This window comes from Pogona vitticeps, chromosome 2 (genome assembly GCF_051106095.1).
Source record: "Pogona vitticeps strain Pit_001003342236 chromosome 2, PviZW2.1, whole genome shotgun sequence".
Taxonomy (NCBI): domain Eukaryota; kingdom Metazoa; phylum Chordata; class Lepidosauria; order Squamata; family Agamidae; genus Pogona; species Pogona vitticeps.
Window position 1 is genome coordinate 68,616,857 of NC_135784.1, and position 22,439 is coordinate 68,639,295.

Sequence of the window (22,439 nt, forward strand, 5' to 3'; positions counted from 1 at the left end):
GACAACTTAATTGTCCTGTTAGTTTCAACAGATGTTTGATCACTATCTTTCTTTGGATTTGGGCTATCTTTTCCCCATCCTCATTTCTCTGCACCTAATTAAAAGTATTGGATTGTATGCTTTTTATTGTAGAGGAAAATGAATGATTGAATTGGGTGGTCCTCTGGATTCCCGATCCCGGGTTTAAATAAATGAGGGGTGGACGACTGTGGCCCTCCAGACACTGAGTTGACACTTCCATGAACCCTGGCTATTGATTGCACAGGCTAGGGCTGGTTGTAGCTTGACAACGTCTGGCCACTTCTGAAATGTGGTGTCTCACTTGGGCCCTTGCTGTTCCTTGTGATGATTGGAACAGAATCAGGAAATCATGTGGGGCCCTCGAGTTTTGACATTTTGGAAATGTGGATACAATCTCCATTCTTCATTTCTCTTTCTTCCACGGTAACTTTTTTTGCACTTCACTCTCCTTATTTCTTTTTACCCTTGTTTACTCTGAGATGTCTGTTGTGTCATGAAGTCGCCTGCTATTTGTTAACTATCCTCATTCATACCTCCCAAATCTTGTCCTTGTTATCTCTGTCCCACCTAACTTTGCTGTCAGTATCCAGCAGGTTATGCTCAGGAACCAAATATTACATTGGACATCAGATTTCCCACATCTTTAAAATATCATTAAAATATTCTACACATCTTAAAATTTCTTTCTTTCTTTTTTCTAAATAGGGCCATGCAGCACCAATCTTGTATGCTGTATGGGCTGAGGCAGGCTTCATCCATGAGTCAGAATTGTTAAACCTGAGGAAAATCGACTCCATTTTGGAAGGCCACCCTGTGCCAGTAAGTGTTTGTATGAATTCATCTTATGAATTCAGAACAATGTCCACATTTTATGATAATTTCTATATTCTCTAAATAGAAATGTTTAGTTAGCAAATGCTAGCTGTTGATGTTGATAAAAAGTGGCTTTGAAATGAAATGAAAAATGGCTTTCCAGTCAGAACAAAAAGTGAATAAAAGTGAACTCCGTATTTTGATATTACTCTCCTTGTTATTAATTTATTGGCTGAAATCCAGGGGTAAGTTGCAATTAGAATAAGCCCAATGGAATAAATGGAACTTATGGAGGAGCTGACTCACCTCCTCCTCGCTGATTCAATGGTCTAGTTGTGACTTACTACTGTAATTCAGCCATTGTGTGCTAGTGTTAGATATTGTATGCACACATTTCTCTGAAGCTCCCGCATACCTCCTTTATCCCTGGGTGGGTGATCTTCGCGTTACTCACATACGTGAACACTCTCAGTGCATCTCGGTGTACTCTCACAGCCTGTCCAGGATCCACAAATCCATGGAAGCAGCAGTGAAGTTCCATCTTTGTATTCATCCTCTTAACCACAGTGAGGGGAGAAACATGATAATGGCTGTGTAGTCTTCAGTGAGCTTTTGTTGCATACTTACGTTAAAAAGGAGGGTTGCCAGCTTTGTTGCAGTGCCTCAGCTACAGCAGGCACAAAATGGGGCTACAAATGTATTGGACATGTTGGTGTGATGGCAAGCTCGCTGCGTAGCAGGCACTCAGTTGATGTTTCAGACTGTTTTGTTTTTCTTTGAAAGAAGCAGTCACATGATTTTACTACTGTAGTTGTTGCATTTCAGAGCTTTGGGACCATGACTAATGAGATGCAAGACTTTTTTCTCATGGTTGTAGGATGAAGTTGTACATTGAGCTCATATAACTTCTTGAAGAGTTCATTAAGAATGCTCAGTCTTACCTCAAGTGAAGCTCAGGTGTCAGAATTTGAGAGTCATCATTGTGGAGTGACTTGGACAATTTGAATGGTTGAAGAACCTGGGAGCTGGGTTACATAAACCTCCCCTGGGGACCTTTGCCTTGCTGCAGGAAATGTATTGGTAGTAGCTTCTTATGCAGTCCAGTCTTAGAATATGCCCAGCTGAGTTAACTGGGACTTCCTACCATGTTAGCATGCAACTGTTTTGAAGCATTAGCATATGTAGTATACTTTGAATGACATACCATTGCTGCTTTTTGTTTGTCTGTTTGTTTTAGAAACAAGCATTCACTGATGTAGCTACTGGATCGCTTGGTCAAGGCCTGGGTGCGGCATGTGGTATGGCCTACAATGGAAAGTACTTTGATAGAGCCAGGTAACTTTCTTTAGACCTTTAACTTTTCTTTAACTTTAGAAAACAGTAGGAAATAGAAATACAATTGGCATCCAAAAAAAAACCCAAAACATTTGTTTCTTTCCCCACAGTCAGCTTCCAATCTGAGACTGAATATATTGAACTAAAACAAATGTTAGCCCAAATTGCAGTAGAGTCAAGAAAACCTATGTTATGTGTGATTAACAAGCCCTTTTCAATTCAGTGGGTTTGTTCTAGCACTGGATTGGATATAGTCCAGTAGTTAGGCTACAATTAATAACAGTGAGAAGAGAAATATGAGAACACCTGTCTAGTTTTCAGTGAAAGCCAAAGGGTAAACTGTGTTATTCCCCCCCCCCCTCTTTTCTTCATCTTCTCTTCTTTTGTTTTCTTTGATATGGATGCGCCCCCTGTGTGAAAGTGAGCAAATCCAGATATTTTCCCTTAAATGAAGAAGGGGACTTGTCCATGAAAGGTCACATTAAAATACAGTAGTTAGTCTTTAAGGTGCCACAATGTTCTTGACTTGTTTATTTTTGTTTTGTTCTTGTCTGATAACTCAGCACAGACTAACACAGCTACCTCTTCTAAAACTTCCCTCAACTATTGTTTCATGTTTCATCCAAATGGTTAATGGCTTTGAAACAACTTTGAACGATGGCTTCTGCTGTGTTCTATTTTGAAACTATGAACCATAGTTTCCTGGTCTGGATGAAACAAGAATCTTCTTTGTACATTTTTATTACGAAATGAGGAGCAAAGGGACTGCATGCATTTCCAGAAAGCTGATTCCTATCTCAGCTTACCAGCATGAGATGCAATCCTGTGGACCTGTCCTGTGAAAATAGAGCAATATGCTTCGGCTGGTGAAATGACCACATAACAAGGCCATACCAGTTCCTTTCTACAGCCCTTGAATTTTGCAGTGTCATGCCTGTGTATTCTGTGCTTTTGTATGTGTGTGTACACAATCATCCTTCTGGAGGAATAATGTTGATATTAATCATAGAGGAAGGTGACTTGCACAAAAGCAGTCCCTAATCTTTAGTTGGTATGAGCTGAGTTTTGTTCAAAGGTTGTTATGGAAACAGAGTGCTGTTGAACAAATGTGGGCGGCAGGAAATATTCTGCAGAAATACCCCATTGCACAACCCTTGGATTGCCCCAGGGGAGCAGCGTTTGGCCATACCCTCAGTGCCTAAATGAGGGTCCTGTTGAAACTGGCACAAAAATCTTCACGCAGTATTAAAAATAATAGCTATCAGAAGGCATGTCTGTGTTTGGGGAGGCTGATGTATTTTACGTGACAGTATTGGTGCGTGGAAATCTGGGCTGCTGAGTAAATGTAATCTCACTTTGCACACTTCACTGGCTTGAAAGCATTTCTGTGTACAGTGAGCCGATGATCTTAATGCAGCCTGGCAGGTGGTGTTCATCAAAAACTTTCTCTGCTTAGCGTCAGGGCTTGCTGACTGTTTGCACGTAATGCTGGAAAGTGGCCAGCATTTTTTGACTCTGTAATTTAGCTAATTGAATAATGAACTTGCAGAGGGGTGGTGCAAATGAGGTTATCTGTTTACCCCAGTGGGCACTAGATTATAAACAGAAACAACCCAAGGCTATTTGTAAATGAAATAAAATAGAAAGATTCGTTTTAAAACTCCAAGCACAAAGAGAATGAATGCTTCTGTAATTATTCAAAATAAAGCATACACTATCGCAACTATTAAAGAAGACAAACTATAGGGAGGAGGACAAAGGCAAAAATGCAGTACAAGCAGCAATTAAATGTGAAACACATAGTGATTAAAGAGAAAAAAAGCAAAATAATTGCATACAAATGGAAGAAGCAAAATCAACTACAATTTTTTCTTGAAGCTTACTAACTGTCAAAGAAACAATACTAGCATCAAATGGGATGTAAATTTAGAGTAAAAAAAATATTAGTAGCAGTTGGCATCATTACTTGGCTCCATCTGAACTCTTACAAGTCCCTTGTGAAATGCAGAACGTGGCCATTGTGCATTGTGATTCTGTGCCCCAGAATCATGTTTTGTTTCAGAACCTATAAATGGCTAGGGCAAATTGTCTTTCCTTTTTTCTTTTCTTTCTTTTTTCTTTTTCTTTCTTTTTTTTTTTTTTTTTTTTGCATTTTTCCTTTCTTCCTTCTCTTTCCCTTTAACTCAGGGTTTGGTATTGAGAAAGGGATCATGCCAAGAAGTGGAAGTAACACACTCTACTTGCCAGTAGGTTGGTCCCATGGTGGGGGACAGTGAATGGAATTATCAATGTGTTCAGGAAATATAAGAAAAGTATTTCCCAATAGTAACCCTACTACTTACTCTGACTGTGGTGGATTTCCAGTGGGAGGAGGATTCCTAGCTATATAGTACTGTGCCCTAGAAATTAGAAAGTCTTCTGTGTTTCTAATTCATAAGCGGAATCAGAATATTAGTAGCATGAGCTATTGTTACCAATATTGATTTGAAAGATATACTCCTGTGAACCCAGATGAAGCTCAGGAGGGACCTTCCCACAAACGGCAGTATAAGATCCAGGAAAAAGTCGGGATAGACATTTAGTCCAGGGAGAAAATTTAGGAAGTTTTAAAATAAAATAATAATGACACAGCTTCTCTTTCTTATGGACATGCACACACGTGTACACACAGAGAGAGGAAGAAGAAAAATAGGAAATAAAAAATAAAATGGGGCAAAATTAAACAAGGAGACTGCTTATGAACCAAAGCATTGCTGCTTTTTTCATTCCATCATCTCAGACCAGCCTTTTGTTCCCGACACCTGAAAAACCAAAGCATAGGACTGAACTAAAATGTAGTAGACCACAAATTATATTGATAAGATAAGTAGCATGAGCTACCCTTATCAGTATTGGTTTTTCATTTCTGCTGCCACTTTGGCATATCAGTCTCCCCACACCCCACCCTAAATTCCTTGTAGATAATTTATACGCTGATGTTTGGACAGACAGGAAGTGTGTCCCAAAATAATGCAGCCATCTGCAAAATCTTCAAGAAAGCAGGCGGTGCATTAAAACTAAATTGGGCAAAAACAGACCCTGTCACTTGGAATTTATATCAGATCTTAAGGCTGGGAGGAAAGTCATCAAGTCCATCTGGGACTCTGTGTTTCTTTAGTTCAGAGGCGTCTTGGTCCTCTTCCATGTGAATGTTAGAATAACCTGCAACTGATGATGCTTTCCCCTTGAGACCCTGTAATGGCGTTACTGCACCCATTCAGTGTCAGGCTTTCTGACATAGGATTGGTTCTCCCTGCTTCCCAGCAAGGACTTAACAAAGACAATCCCCATTCCTTCACATCTCCTATTCCCTGTCATCTTTTCCCTGCTGTATCACTTTGGCTTTGGGGTAATTGATAAAGGTTTCTTCTCTGACTGGCTGAATTAAATAACAGGGGTCGCCTTTATTTAATAAAAGTTGGAAGTATCGAGCTTGCTTCTGTATAGAAATGCAGACACATTTGGTAGTATTGAAGGGAGGAAGTAAATGGCATTTTTAGAGTAAGAGCCGTGTAAGTCTGAGCCGTGCTTTCCCACTGATCTTGCTGAGTCACAGTGACAGTGTTCTCACAGGCACGTCCGTTCCGGCTTTACCATAAGATTCTTTGCTAAGGCGTTTTCTTCTGCTCAACAATAGCTGGCCTTAATGAGTCATCGCCTCCTTCTGTTTATTTATCTGTATGTGTTAGACCCAAGGTATTTTATTAAAAAAAAGGAAGGGATTAAAACATAGCTCTGGTTATTTTTGACAAAATATTGATACATTCTACAGCGTTAGGTATCTGGCTGCAGAGCTTGGATTCCTCATTGGGCCTCCTGAGAGAACAGCCAGAGGTTGTGGCATGGGCAACATGCCACAGAGTCCCAGAAGCATCTCCAGGAGAAGAGAATGGCAAACCGCTGCCAAATACTGTACTCAATAGCTAGGAAACCCTGGAAAGGGTTGCCATAAGTCGGAATTGACTTGACAGCATGCAGTTATTATTCATTGTGAGGCTTCTTAATATCTGCAGCAATATACAGCGAAAGGAAATGAATTCAGTGAACTATGTAGGAGAGCTTGAAATTAATTGGTATTAACCTCTAGAGCTAAATCATGTATGACTTTTGGCCTCCTTCTCTTTGTATTAAACTTGTGTGTGAAGCCGTACAATGGATGCCCTCCAAGGGAGCACATATTTGTATTATAGAACCAAACCAATTTTAAGATGTCATTGCTTTCCTCATGGATTTGTAAAAAAAACCTAGTTCTTCAAAAATGTTGAAAAATCTTGACAGAGGAAGACCTCTTTGTTCTGTGACCCAAGAACTTAAGAAGGTGGTTTACACCCAGGGACCCATCCATTCTGGTGCCATTTTCCTCAGAGTAGTTAGCCAGGCAACAATGAAAGACCCACAGGAGTGATACGAAAGCAGTTTCCCCTCTCTTACTGTCCCCCCACCCCCAACCCCCAACCTGGTATTCAGAGGCATTCTGTCTTTGATCCTAAAGTACTACCATATTACTAGTAATCACCTGTGTCTTTCCATGTTAAAAGTCCTATAGCTTCCTGTGGCAGTGAATTCCATAGGTTCGTGTATGAAGCAATACTTCTTTGTAAGGATACAGTACTTCTTCAAAGGAACAAAAGCCAAGATGTTTTGGGATAGGAAGTTGTAAGGTATAAAGCAATTTCAGTTTATAGTGCAAAGAGGACCATAGCACAAAAACATGTCTGGGAACCACAGTTCAGAAGTCCTGAAGCCCCCGCTAGTCATCTGTTGTCATTTTCACTGTTTTGCCCTGTGGAAATATCTTTTAATGTGGCTCACTGATGTGACTGTGAAATCATATGAAGGCAAAATAAGCGCCTAAATAGTGTATGTGTGGTTAAGAACATAAGAGCCCTACTGGATCAGGCCAAGGGCCCATCTAGTCCAGCTTCCTGTATCTCACAGTGGCCCCACCAAATGCCTCTGGGAGCACATTGGACCACTAGATACCCGTCTCCTGATACTACGCTCCTGCATCTGGCATTTTGAAGTACCTTCCCTTTAACTTTGAGATTATATATCTCCATCATGCCTTGTAACTTGTGATGGACGTTTCCTCCAGTCCAATCCACTTTTAAAGGCATCTAGGACAGATGCCATCACCACATCTTGTGGCAAGACTAACAACACATTGGGTAAAGAAATATTTTATTTTGTCTGTTCTCATTCTCTCAACATTCAGTTTGAGTGGATGTCCCCTGAGGATTTGTTTCCCTTAAGAAATGCATGGCTAGGTTTAATATCTACAAGTTTAACAAACGATTTCTGTGACTGTGAGGTTGGAAGTTTCATGCAATAAATAACAAAACAATTCAAAAGGGCTTTGAAGATGATACAGAAGAATCCACAGTATTAGCGGTCATCTATGTAAGAAGGAGGGTATCATCTGAAGCAGATATTTTCTGTGTTGTCCCTGCATGCTGCATGAAAAAGAGTTTTTCCTCTTTCAGTGACCTAGATATTTAACACTCTCTTCTTGCTGCCTGATACACAGCTACCGAGTTTATTGTGTCCTCGGGGATGGAGAATTATCTGAAGGGTCCGTTTGGGAGGCAATGGCCTTTGCGGGATTCTACAAGCTGGATAACTTAGTTGCCATTCTTGACATTAACCGACTGGGACAAAGTGACCCTGCTCCTCTGCAGCATCATGTTGAAATCTACCAAAAACGTTGTGAAGCCTTTGGGTATGTATGTCGTGCAGAGACACTACAGTTATGCTGCATGAAGCCACAGAGGGACTAGATGAGTGGTAGGGATACCCCACCTCCAATGTCCCCAGAAGCGAGCAAAATCACACAAGTGGAGTGGTCCCACAACTGATAAGACAGGGCTTTCCAGTAATGAGAGCGTTGTATGTAGGTGGGCTTTATGTGCCTGTATGCCCATCCCTACCAGCCAAATAGCCCTTCATGGTTCCAAATATAATGACTAATTTTTTAAAAAAATATATATGTTTATTATTTGCTCTATTTCTAGGATCATTAGAGAGGGCTTGTGTTGAGCCTGGATGATCATTAAATACAAAGCAGTGATAGCCAATATAAAAGTGTAATAAAGAGAATAAAATAAGGGCCATTTTATTTAGATGGCTCTTAGTTTCTGCGACACAGTCCTTTCTACTGTAACTAAAAAGAACCAAATGGTAAGATTGTGAAGTTTAGTTGTATAGTAAGAATTTGACAGTCATCCTTCTGAGCTTTTAGATTGTTGCCAAAACATGTGCTAGCACTCTCTTTTAAAACTGTGTTTGAAATTGTGACTTTTGACAAATTTTTCTTGCTCATTTATAGACAAATAAAAAGTCTCACTGAAATATATGAGATATAAATTCATGCGACTGTTGCATAAATCTCAGGAAGAATGTATTGGTTAACATCAATAATAAAACATGTTTGTCTGAAACAGTTTAGTAAACTGGATAGGTCATAGTATACAGTGGTGCCCCGCATAGCGACGATAATCCGTTCCAAAAAATCATCACTATACGGATTCGTCGCTATGCGGAGCAAAAAAGCCCATAGGAACACATTAAAACACGTTTAATGCATTCCTATAGGAAAAAAACTCACTGTTATGCGAAGTTTGTTTATAATGAATAAATATACTTATTTATAGCTTGTACTAATGTACTGCAGCTGATTGGATAGCAGAGCCAGAAGTCAGGAGCTTGATTCCCCTACATGCCTCCAGGAGAGGAATCAGCCTCTGATATGGTCCCATTATGCCATCTAAAGAAGGAAGTGGTAAACCACATCTGAATCCTTTATACTTAGAAAACTTTGGGAAGGGTAATTGTAATCATTGCTGGCTCATAATCATAATTTATCAGTGCGTTTAGATCAGTGTTTCCCAACCTTGGGTAACCCAGATGCTCTTGGATTGCAGTTCCCCAAAGCCTTCACCACCAGGTGTGCTGGCTGGGATCCCTGGGAGTTGCAGGCCAAGGACATTTGGGTTACCCAAGGCTGGGAAACACTGTGTTGGATGTATTAATATGGTGCCTGCCCTTGTTTGTTTAGCCGGCAGCTCTTGAGAGGAGACTTTACTTCTGTAACTCTTTTCAAAGCTAATATATGTTTTGTTTGCATTCCTAGCTGGCATGCTATTGTGGTCGATGGGCACAGCGTGGAGGAACTCTGCAAGGCCTTTGGCCAGGCCAAGCACCAGCCAACTGCCATTATTGCCAAGACCTTTAAAGGCAAAGGAATCACAGGTGATGCCATGCAGCAAACTTCTCTGCCAACCAGGTTTCTAGCCTCTTGAGTAACAACAGAATTGTAGCAGGAGTCAATGATAACAGTGTTTTTGAGTGTTCACTGCACTTTCGTATGTGTTGCCTTCTAATCCTTACAATTTCCCTGTAAAATGCATCTACGCTATCCCCATATCACAGATAGGGTGGGTGGACTGAGCCAGTGGTATGTCTAGAACTTACTGAGTTCAAGATAGATTTAAAGCTTTGCTTTCTTGGGTTGTAGCTTTGTCTTCTAATGGCTATGTCCCATTAGCATTTATTAGTTAATTGGATCCATGGAAATGGATCCTCTCCTCACAATGAACCATCAAAATCTGCTTCAAAGCAGAAACATTTTGCAAATGTGAAGTGAATGGAAGAAAAATCCTGCTGCATAAAATTATAATAATTTCAATCTTGTTTCTTCCATTAGATCAGCTCTGAGTTCATATATGTAAACTTAGCTTTGATTAATGGTCCCTTTGTCCCATAAAACAGTTCTAAGACCACATCCTTAAATCTGAAATAGCTAAATTTCTGCCTTACAAAGATGCTTTGAAATTAGTTTTGTGTGACTGAAGCTGAAGTGCCTCTTTTTACAATTCTGCATTGCAGTTGGCTATAAAGGCAGGATGGCCAGTACCCTATTGGGATGCAGAAGAGCATATCATGATGTGAACTCTTGGCCTTCTCCTTTTGCAATGAACCTTAGATGTCATTAAAGTTGTATATAAACCTTATCCTTGGCTATACCATCCTGCAGAGAGGTACTTCAATGCTTGAACAACCATCTTGCCTGCAAATTATGTGGGCAATTGCGCAATGAAAATATTAAGGGGAAATAGCCAAAGCTTATTCTTAAGGCAGGTTATGAAGCTCTTTGTACAGAAGCACTTGTTTAAGATGCTACTAAAATGGCAGTAATGTTGCTAAAAGATTTTCTTGAAGCTGAATAAATGGGTAGAGAATTAATCAAAGGGTTGATTCACTGTTGAGATCAATCTAAGATGAGGTGGGAAGTATAAAGTAGTATAACAGGGAATCCCTATGTACGTTATTCTTATTTGCCACAAAATGGTTATAATTCACATAATTCACTTTTTCACCATAAGAAAAAGGGGGATGCGCATTCAAATTAGAGAGGAATGCTGCTCCTAGAATAATTCAGATGTTTTCAAAAATGAGTACAGCAGTTGTTAAATTGGCCTTACATGCTGTGCTCTCTATATCTACTTCAATTAAATGAAGTCTTTGAAACAACTCTTGCGTTCTTCCCAACTGCTCCATGTTATGTAATCTACCTAATTTCTGCGGGCTGCAGACATGACGAGTCTTCTGCTCTGCTCTCTGGAGCTGTCACAGCTAGCAAGGCATACTGGATATTTCATGATTAGCCTGAGAAGGGAGACACTTGTCCTCGCCCTGCCTTCTTGGCAGTCGGTGGCCATTAAAAATTAAACAAACCATAGGCACGCAAGAGGATTGGGGTGGGGTAGGGGTTGTGCATGGATGTGGATTCCTTTTGGCTCAAGTGCGGGCTCAGCAGTCAAGGCAGGGAATAGCCAGCCCATTTGGACTGGGTAGGCAGGTAGGAACTCTGCTACCACACATTGACCGCCTTTTGCCTTGTCCCCATGATGTTACATTTGTGATCTTGTGTATCCATCAGCTGGCTTCAGCCTTTTGAAAAATAGCTAAATAAACCTAGGATATTTGTCATTTTTCAGGAACAAATGCCACCACTCTGTGAGACTTCTGTATGGCGAAAAGAATCCCGTATTTAGATCCTGTTACTGTGAGAGCTCAGTCTGTCTGATGCTCTTTCCTGAAGCAGAGAGACGTTTCGTGCTTGCACAGAGTGCCTGCTTATTCAGGTCCTTAATTACAGCCTACCTAGCATGTCATTATTAACAGTCGAGATTATTGATTTTGCTGAGTTGCATTTTTTTTCCATCAATTTAGCCGTAGAGCCCACTCTGTTCGAAGGGGGTTCAGGGCTGGACATCATCTTGCAGAAAGAAAATACGATTAATTCCTGTTGCAAAAAGCTCATCCTCTGAAAAAGATTGAGAGCCCAAGGAGGGAGAATAGTGTTGTAACAGAAAGGAATACATGTGTTGTAACTGGAAGGGATGAGTCCACGTATTGAAGTTTTAGTGGAGTGTTATGGGGCAGCAAACCAGAAGTTCACACTAGGAGTCTAAAAGGGAAAAGAAGAGGGAAGGACATTTTTTAAAAACAAATTTGTTTCCCTCACTTGTTAAAAAGAGCTTGGGATATTTATTTCTTTGCTTCTTTTCTATTTCACCATTCCTCTAAGGTGACCCATGGCCCTTTTCTCTATTTGTATCCTGTGAGGTAGTTTTAGGGGGATTGATGAAGACTGGCCCATGATGGCCTAGAGCATCCAACGGAAATTCTGGTTTTGAAATTGGATCTTCATCCTTCTGGTCCAGTACTCTAATCATACTGGCACACTGGCTTAGTTCTCCCTCTTCTGCTCTCCAGCAGCTGAGGGAGGTAGGCCATGTTAAGAAGTAGTGGCAGGCTACAAATTACATAGTGAGCTTCGTGGCTGAGTGGGGCAAACCTGATCTCCTCAGTTCTACATTTAACATTCTGGTCACTGCTCAACCTTGAATAACAGAGTTGGAGTTCGATTGAGCAAAAGAAAGATTTGGACTCCCAAAGGATAAAGTAAGGCTTTATTGGGCTGGAGGGCTTTTCGGCAACAGGAGAATGGCATAACAAGAACAAGCCAGGCTGTGGCAAAGATGGAGGCATTGCTAGCAGCCATCTTGTTGGTAGAGCATCTCATTTGCAATACAGTATATTAGTGTTACATCATTTAACTCAGAAGTCGCTGGTTTCAGCAGTGTTTTGTTTTCAATGAATTGTGGTTTAACCTCTTGCTTTCTGAATGTATGGGTATGATAATCCACAGGTATTGAGGATAAGGAAAACTGGCATGGCAAGCCTCTTCCCAAAAACATGGCTGAGCAGGTCATTCAGGAGATTGACGACAGAATCCAGAACAAGAAAAGGCTTTCTCCAGCTCTTCCACAAGACCATGTCCCGATTGTCAACATCAGGAATGTTAAGATGCCATCTCCACCCAACTACAAGTTGGGAGAGAAGGTACTCTGGCTTTTTCTAGTAGTGATGCTTTTCTCAACTGTTGAGTTTCACGACAGTGATAAAGAGAAGCAAAAGCTGCTCTCTGGTGTAAGGACTGTGTGTTCCATGGCTCTAATTAATCAGGATTAATGACTCTTGTGTAGTGTTCTGAAGCACCTGCTGCAGCCTGTCCAAAAGAGTTAGATGTATAGTTCATTCTTTAGAATCAAAACCCACTCAAATCATTAGATTCTTGGGGAGGAGAGGAAAAGCCAAGTTTCATCTTGTACAGAAGAGTGTCAAGAGAAAGGTCCCTTCACTGTTGATGGACTAAGCCAGAATCCTAGAGTGAGGCATTTCTAAGGCAGAGGTGATCCCAGATGTCTTAGACTCCAGGTCCTATCAGCCTCATGCAATATATCCAGTAGCCAGGAAGGATAGGACCTGCAGCAATATCAGGGCTGCCACAGGGTCTCCAACCCAGGTGAAAAAGACGGTCTGTGGATCTTGTGTGTGCTCAAAATGTTATTAGATGACATCTCCACATCCTTGACTCAAGCATTGGCTGAAATCCTATTGCACCCTTATTCAAAGTGCACAACTTTCAGAAGTGAGTTGCTGTAAATTAAGCAATCTCAGTAGATTTGTTTCTCTTGCATACTACAGGTAATGGTTGCACAACTCAGCATACAACTAGTAATTCTTGCAGCACAGAGAAAAAGATTTATTTCTTAGATAATTTGCCATTAAAGTTTGCATTATGTATATCTGCACTACATAATTTCAGCCATTACTGTATTTTAAATGCCCTCTAAAAGTATAATAAATTTAGAACATTCATATCATCTCCGAAGATCAGGACAAATATTGCAATCAATCAATCATTTTTTTTTTAAAAAAATGAGATAATAGGTACCCAGGATGCTGTGCAGAAGCATGATTTGGTTATTTTTAAGTTGGTGTTAGTTACTTGTTTAGGTGTCCCTGTGTCATGTTCAATGAAACCAATGTGTCTATATTGTTTTCCTCTTTGTAGGTTGCTACCCGCAAGGCTTATGGAATGGCTCTTGCCAAACTGGGCCATGCCTGTGATCGTGTGGTTGCTTTGGATGGAGATACCAAAAATTCTACTTTCTCTGAGTTGTTCAAAAAAGAGCATCCCGGACGTTTCATTGAGTGCTACATTGCTGAACAAAATATGGTGAGTTCTTGCATGACGGACAGGGCTCTGAACTATGAAAAGTAGTAGGTCTGCTGGCTAAACTTTTGCCTTGCTTATAAATAAAGTGCCTGAGGTTGTTTGTTACAGCAAGCAAATGCCCTAAGGTCCTGATGCCTTTGTGCCATCAGCCCCAGAGGCCTGTCATTATGCCTCACTGTCATTATTTCCTTGTCTCCCCATTTACAGATCCTGTCCTGAGGCTTTGGGCAGTCTGATGCTTCTCTTTAACTATCTAGTGTGCACTTGCTTTATCTCAGAGGTCAGAGGAATAAACTGGTGTTAGATCCATCGACTCAGTGGTATTGGCATCAGTGTTGACTTACTGCTGAGCAGTTGATTGAATGGGTCTACTCTAGTTCAGGGCATTAGTCTGAGTCTTTCACTCAGAGCTTAGGATATTAGTTTTTTGTAAAAAACTTTGTTTTCTTTAATGATTAAGCATTTCCTTAATCCTTTATGAACTCAATGATTTAATTTTTTTTTTGGTTGATGTTAGCTGATAAACATTTTTATTCATTATGTGGTCATGTTCATCACTCCTTTTAAAAAGGAAATGCAAATGATCTGCTAGAGCCCATGACCCATGTAAAACGTTTAAGGGCTACACATTGAAGCTCATATTAATGCGAAAGCTAATTGGGTATTAAATAGCTTCTTTGATGTCAGATATAAGAGAAGCAAAATCATGAAATAGCAAGTCAAAAATCACTACATTTTGTATCAAAAATATAATGAGCATGGGCCCATTATGTTAGAAGCAAAATATGAAGCAGTTTCCCCTTGTTACTATTTTTAAAAAAAAAACCATGAAGTCATACAGAATTCTTTTTTGTTGAAAGCATTATTTTCAAGCTCTGGTTTCATTAGAGTAGCACACAATGACAGAAAAAAGAAGAAATAGAAGAAAAGCTTATCAGGTAGTAGATGTGCTAAGAAGTAGGTTATGTGTAAGAGGGAATGATTTTTTGGACTTATAGTGCAGTTCAGGAGCCAGTTATGGCTACTTCTAAAGAACAGCTGGAAGTGGTGTCACCATTTCCTAATGCATCACTTTTTCAGAGCAGGTGCTGTCATATAAACCAAAATAAAAACCAGAAAACTAATGACACTTTTTGGATTGATTAATTTTTTAAAGATAGAAAAGCACTCAAGTTCTGCAAGACAGCTTCAGTGAACCAATTAAATACATGAATATGGATAATCTTTCCACATTTTCCTGATTCATTTACTCAAAAGTTAAGTTGGTGAAGTGTTGCGGTTAGAGTGTTAGACAAAGAGCATGGAGGCCAGAATGCAGATCTCCCCTTGGCTATAAAACACTCTAGCTAATATTGAGTTTCTCTGTGTGTCTGTCTGTCTCTTTCTGCCTAATGCACAATACTTCACAGGGTTGTTGTCAGGATAGCATATAACTGGAGGAGCCACAATGTACAGCATTATTTAGTGGAAGTATAAATGTAGTGACATAATTGCAGTACTTAAATTATGACGCAGATTATGCTGGAATTAGCTTTTTCTTCACTTCCCCCTTTTCTTTTCTTCCTCACAGGTGAGTGTTGCAGTTGGTTGTGCAACCCGTGACAGAAACATTGTCTTTGCGAGCACTTTTGCCACATTTTACACCCGGGCTTATGATCAGATCCGTATGGCAGCCATTTCGGAGAGTAACATTAATCTCTGTGGATCTCACTGCGGGGTATCCATTGGTAAGCAAGCATCTTTCAGTGTTCTCAGCAAGTCCTCTAGGAGGTTAAAAATGGGAATATACCAGGAATGGGCAGAGTGGAACCCCTCAAATGTTTGACCTAAAACAAGCAGCACTCCTCACCATCAGCTGCATTGGCATAGGTGGGTGGGAGTTGCATCCAAAAACATCTGGATGGGTGCCACCAAGCCCATCCCTGATGCATGAAAATATGCAACTCAGAAAACTAAGATATGCGTGAATAATGTTTGCTCCTGTATGAATTTAAAAGAAATATTCAGGATGGTGATATTCAGATGCGTTCTTCATGTCATTTATTTATAAAGAAAGATGTCAGGGGAAGTTACTCCAAAGTGTTTCTAGAAATCCCTGCCTGCTGTTTCTCTCTCTTTCTAGTTACTGAACTTTTTAGCTTTTTGTTTCATATTGTTCATTGCACTATCCAATTTTGGTACTGTATTCTCCATCATTTAAACGTGGTAAGTTGATTTTAGTACATAAAGGCCAAAATCCTTTTGTTTAGTGTAGTGAGTTGCAACTAGAGCAGTCCCATTGAATCAAAGAAACTTACGGAAGAGATGACTTAACAGATCCCACTGATTCAATGGGCCTACTATGCTAAGCAACAGGGATTCAGCCAGTAAGTTAGGAACACGTATTAGTGGTTTGTATAGCAGGAGACTTCTCTGACTTCCAGCTAGCAATCATGAGTTCTGTGTAAATGAATTTTATAGGGAATTCCTGCCAGAACACTATTTTCTTCTAGAGACATTATAGAAACAGCATCATTAGTTTCAATAATGTACTGAGCATTGGGAAGTCAAGGATCAGCAAAGAAGGATAAAAGCTAGAGCATTTTTGAGTGATGTGCCCTTAGCGACGGACTTTCTAGGAGACAATAAACGGGGTGGCTTATATTTTCTTGCTTCTTAATCTGTTGTTCGTAATACTTTTAACTAACCTTTTTAATATAATTCTATTCTTTTCTTCTTTATATTTGAATAATTTCCTTTTTTAAAAGCTTTTAATGTTGTATTTTTAACGAAGCAATACACCTTGGGCCCTTTTTTAAGGGCAAAAGCAAGGTAAAAATATGTTAAATAAATTAAACAAATTATCCAGAGTGCTTTGTTTGCATGGCCCAATGGTGACCTCTGCTGGAGAGAGAGGTCTGTTTGGTTGTCACGTCCCAAGTAAGTCTAGGTAATTATTCCCCTCGCTGACAGAATCTTGGCAAGGTGGAGAGCTGGTGCATTCTCCTCTATGATGTAAAGCTCAAGAGTTGCATCGATGGATCAAGCAGACTGTTTCTATAAATTAGCTGCTGATCTACTTACTCCTAGTGTTCTGGGGGCAAAGGAGCAATGCTTGTGAAACATAAACACATACAAGCTACCTCTCCCCACCCCCACCAGCTCTCTTTTGGACTCTTGTCAGTTTCTTTGTGTGTAGAGCATTTCCTCACTGTGTACACATCCAGTCAGCCAACTATGGTGCTGCAGATATTCCACCTGAAGTACAATCTTCCTCTTCAAGCCTCAGAGTGACCCAGTATCTCTTTAAATCCACCAGTAGGAGCTGCTGCCCAATATCCCTTTAAAGCTGAAATTGGAAATAGATGAGCCTCTGACTCAGTACTGCATTGACTTCAAACACCCTGCAATCAATTCTTATGGCACTTTATGACTTGGAAGGTCATACAGCTTGCTTGGCTTTCCCTTTTAATTCCTTCTGACTTCCGGGCTCTGAAACCTGCATTCCCATCCTCTAACAACATGAGCACAGTGCTTGCTGTTGTTGTTTTCGTTGAATTCACAAGATCCCCTGTGTATTAAGGTCTTCTGCTCTTTGAAATGCGAGCAATAAAATGGGTGCTTTGCTGATCATTCGACTGACATCTTGTCAGGTGACAGATTTGGAGATCTGCCTATTGTTGGTACTCGGTGTTTATATTGGAAATAAATAAATGTGTTTTAGGTGTATCAGAGTGTGTTCTAGCATGTACTAGAAATTGCTGTACATTTTCATTTTATTGCAGAGGGCCCTCACAATTTAACATTGCTTTAACAGGCAGGGCATTCTAGCTTTACCCAAGAATGAAACAGCAAAGTGAGCTCTTTTTTTCTTTTTTAAGCTTTTATCCTTTTATTGCTATGTAAAAATGTGAATAGGCTGTTTAGTTATTAGTTTTTCTTCACCGTGGCTTCAACATGAAAGACACTGTAGACTAAAACAACTGGGAAAATCGGCAGTAGCTGAACATGCCCTGAAACAAGCTGGACATGAAATCCTATTTCAAAACACAGAAGTACTGGACAACACAAGCAATCATTATGCCAGACTACACAGGGAAGCCATTGAAATCCACAAACATCAGCATAACTTCAACAAAAAAGAAGAAAGTCTAAAACTCAACAAAGCCTGGCTCCTAGCACTGAAAAAAAACAGCCTGCGAAAAGGTCAATAAACTCTACCCAGCCACAAGGACCAGTGATCACTGCACTAACGACACTCCTCAATCATAGTAATCATGCCCCCCCTTATCACAACAAAACACGCATAACAAAAAACACCCTGATTACAGGAAATACTCAGTCTCCTGTAAAGAACAAAAACCTGATCCCACAGCTACAAATACTCAACAATCCCACACACACCAGAACACAGGCAAAGATCTAGCTCCTGTCTTCTGAAGATACTGGCCTCAGAGACTGGTGAAATGTTAGGAAGAAAAACCTGCAGAACACAGCCAAACAGCCTGAAAAACCCACAACAACCTTCGGATCCCAGCCATGAAAGCCTTCGAGAACAAATAGGCTGTTTGTTTGTTTGAGAAGTGTTGAAGTAAATTAATATTGGGCTCCAACTCAAAATCCTAAGGGGCAACAATCGTTCTTTATAGTACATAGATAAGTATAATGCACAGCAGTAGTTACATAGGTACTGTACATGTGTATGTACGTACACGAGCACACACATACACATACATACATACATGGGAAAAATCCTTAGTATAGTAAGTTGCAGTAGATTGGGCCCATTGAATCTTTGGGGATTTATTGTAAAATCCTTTAAATGAAGGAGTTGAATCAAAGCTTCATGAATACATATTGGAACTTTCTATAAAGTCTTAATGGAGTATGAAAACGTTTTCAAAGGAAATGTAGACTGAGAAAACTGCCAGCCTGGTGCTAGCTCAGAAATGTTCACCATGCTCTTTGTTTGTTTGCCGTTCAGTGCTCCAGTATTTTACTATTCTTTGCCCTAATCATCAGCTGGAACAAGTTTTTTTTTAATTCCACTTGTCATTTGTGCTTCTCTTCACAAGGAAATAACACTTTCCATTCATTTCTTCTCTAGTGTAGTGTGCAGTGATGTGTCATTTCAGAGGGAGGTGCTTATATATTTCAGGGTTCTGAGACAAAGCCTTCCAGTTGCTGTATGCCAGCTGAGACATGTTCTTTGTTTCTGCATGTAGAGAGATTTTATTTTTGTCGAATTCTTGTAGCTATCTTACTTTGTTAAAAAAAAGTTGTAGAAGAGGCTTTATGCTTAAATTATGGGAATACTGGGGTTCCTTGGCTTGTAGGGTAATGATCCAGCTTAGTGCTAGGTAGCCCATGCTCTTCTGACTTTCAAAACCTAGTTGTGATTTTCTTTCTTTTGTTGTGACAATTATGTCAAAAATTTACATGTTCTTAGGCAATTCGCTGAGAAAAGGGAGAAAATACCGTATTTTTCGCTCCATAAGACGCACCTTTCCATAAGACGCACCAAATTTTTAGGAGAAGAAAACAGGAAAAAATTATCTGCTTTCTTCTCCTAAAATTTGGTGAGCCTTATGGAGAGGTCCATCTTATGGAACACACCCTAGGGTCCTAGGGTGTGTTCCAGGACCCTTTGGAGCCTCCCCCTGCCTCCCTCGGGGGCGAGAGGGGGTGAAATCGCCACCTTCTGGGGCTCTTCTGAAGTTTCCCAAGCCTCAGAAGAGCCCCCAAAGGTGGTGATTTCATCCCCTCTGGCCCCCAGGGGAGGCAGGGTCAGTCTCCAAAGAGTCCTAGAACACACCCTAGGACCCTTTGGAGACTCACCCTGCCTCCCCCGGGCGACAGAGGGGGCAAAATAGGCAGCTTCCAGGATCTTTTCTGAGCCTTTCTGAGGCTTATCAAGCTTCCAAACACTCCCAGAACCTGGCGATTTCGCCAGGGCTGGCCCCGTGGGGGGTGGGGGGAGGGTGGCAAGGGTCCTGGGAGGCTCTCTTGGACCCTTGCCACCCTCCACCCCCCCATGGGACCGGGGGGGTAAAATCGCCAGCTTCTGGGAGTGTTTGGAGGCTCCCCAAGCCTCCAAACACTCCCAGAAGCTGGCGATTTTACCCCCCCTAGCCACGTGGGGGTGGGTGGGGGGAGGGTGGCATGGGTCCAAGGGAGGGTCCCTTGGACCCTTGCCACCCTCCACCCACCCCCCCATGGGACCAGGGGGGGTAAAATCACCAGGTTCTGGGAGTGTTTGGAGGCTCCCCAAGCCTCCAAACACTCCCAGAAGCTGGCGATTTTACCCCCCCTAGCCACGTGGGGGTGGGTGGGGAGAGGGTGGCATGGGTCCAGGGGAGGGTCCCTTGGACCCTTGCCACCGTCCACCCACCCCCCACGGAGCGGGGGGGTGTTTAAAATCGCCAGCTTCTGAGTGTGTTTGGAGGCTTATCAAGCTTCCAAACACTCCCAGAACCTGGCGATTTCGCCAGGGCTGGCCCCGTGGGGGGTGGGGGGAGGGTGGCAAGGGTCCTGGGAGGCTCCCTTGGACCCTTGCCACCCTCCACCCACCCCCCCATGGGACCAGGGGGGGGTAAAATCGCCAGGTTCTGGGAGTGTTTGGAGGCTCCCCAAGCCTCCAAACACTCCCAGAAGCTGGCGATTTTACCCCCCCTAGCCACGTGGGGGTGGATGGGGGGAGGGTGGCATGGGTCCAAGGGAGGGTCCCTTGGACCCTTGCCACCGTCCACCCACCCCCCACGGAGCGGGGGGGTGTTTAAAATCGCCAGCTTCTGAGTGTGTTTGGAGGCTTATCAAGCTTCCAAACACTCCCAGAACCTGGCGATTTCGCCAGGGCTGGCCCCGTGGGGGGTGGGGGGAGGGTGGCAAGGGTCCTGGGAGGCTCCCTTGGACCCTTGCCACCCTCCACCCACCCCCCCATGGGACCAGGGGGGGTAAAATCGCCAGGTTCTGGGAGTGTTTGGAGGCTTGGGAAGCCTCAAAACACTCCCAGAACCTGGCGATTTTGCCAGTGCTGGCCGGTGCGTGTGTGGGAGGAGCGTCGCAAGGATCTGAGTGAGCTCCCAGGACCCTTGCGACGTTCCCCCCACCTGGAAGCTGGCGATTTCGCCGGTGCTGGCCCCGTGGGGGCGTGGGGGAGCCTCGCAAGGGTCCTGGAAGGCTCACCCGGACCCTTGCGATGCTCCCCCCCACGGGGCCAGCAGCGACGAAATTGCTGCATTCACACCATTAGACGCACTGACTTCCCCACCCACATTTTGGAGGGGGGAAAGTGCGTCTTATGGTGCAAAAATACGGTACTTTGTTTAAACCAGGTGTGGGAGATATGTGGCCCTTCACATGATGCTGAACTGCAGCTTCCCTCAGCATAGCTGATGGTGATAGGAACTGTATTCTCCAATAACATCTGTGGGACCACATAGTTCATTTCCAGTTTAAACACTTTTTACCCCTTTTTGTCTTGTTTATGATGGAGGGAATGTTACTAAACTTGGATAATCACCTGGCAGATCTGCTTTGATTGTATTCCTGCGTTGAGCAGGGGACTTGATGGCCTTGTTAGGCCCCTTCCAATTTCACTTTTCTATAATTCTGTGAATCTACTCAACAAAATAGAACCTAGGAAAGCACTCTGGTAGACGTTCTTCTGTTTTCCATTAATAGCACCAATGCCCAGTTCTTCCTAATTGTCTTCTTGGGTCTAGGTTTTTTGAAAGGTGGAGTAAAATTTTAAAAAAAATACCTTTAAAAACTAAATTCTTTGGGAGAATAGATCTGGATCCTATGTCTATGCATACCTGTGATAAGGTATTCCTAATTATGAATATATATTTTAATTGTATGTATATTTTAATTGTAAACTGATCTGAGAGCCAATCTTGGCTGGAGAGTGAGATATAATATCCTACCAATGTTTCTTTGAATTTGATGCCTCTGAGCCCTACAGCCAGAAGAGGATGTTCCACATGGACTCCTGAATTATGCTCTGCAAAAGACTGAGATGCACCTGCTTTTATTCCATGCATCCCTCTGCATTCCTCTGTCTTACACCTACACTGTGTAGAAGTGAATTCTCATTTACTTCATCCTGTACTCCTTTGTATGTATACTTATTAATTTCTTCATTCTTTTGTCTCTTGTTTTTGTTGCTGCCTTAGTTACTATTTATGGGGGTGTTTGCCATTCATCTTTCTTTATATCCCTAGTTTTCTTCCTTTTTAGTTTCTTCTGTCTTCTTTCTTTACCGTTTAGAGTATTTCATGTCTAAAGAGAAGATGGTAGGTTGTCTTCCAAATCTTGTGAGTCTCTTACACCTCTTTTCAATGTCTTTTGCTTTAAGCAGTGTGCAGAGAACACATTTGTTAAGCTTTGTGCTGATACCTTTGTCCAACTTTTTCTTTCTAGGTGAAGATGGTCCTTCACAGATGGGTCTGGAAGACTTGTGCATGTTCCGTGCTGTTCCAAATGCAACTGTCTTTTACCCTAGTGATGCTGTATCCACTGAAAAGGCAGTAGAACTAGCTGCAAATACAAAGGTCTGCAACCCCTCTTAATTGTGGCCTTTCAAGAGTTGTTCAAAAGAGCATGCAAAGATTAGTTGATGTTGTTGTGACATGTGTTGGAAAGAACATTGAATCTGGTCAGC

General features: G+C 41.7%; 1 protein-coding gene across 1 annotated transcript in view; it reads left to right on the forward strand.

The window, feature by feature from the left end:
- Window positions 1-22,439, forward strand: part of TKT (transketolase) — a 39,715-nt gene that overhangs the window by 12,756 nt on the left and 4,520 nt on the right. Inside the window, exons 3-10 of the mRNA XM_072989644.2 lie at window positions 727-840; window positions 2,072-2,169; window positions 7,736-7,927; window positions 9,338-9,456; window positions 12,422-12,615; window positions 13,631-13,795; window positions 15,366-15,522; window positions 22,199-22,329. Coding sequence (XP_072845745.1) covers window positions 727-840; window positions 2,072-2,169; window positions 7,736-7,927; window positions 9,338-9,456; window positions 12,422-12,615; window positions 13,631-13,795; window positions 15,366-15,522; window positions 22,199-22,329 — 1,170 coding nt within the window. The remainder of the gene's footprint in view (window positions 1-726; window positions 841-2,071; window positions 2,170-7,735; window positions 7,928-9,337; window positions 9,457-12,421; window positions 12,616-13,630; window positions 13,796-15,365; window positions 15,523-22,198; window positions 22,330-22,439) is intronic.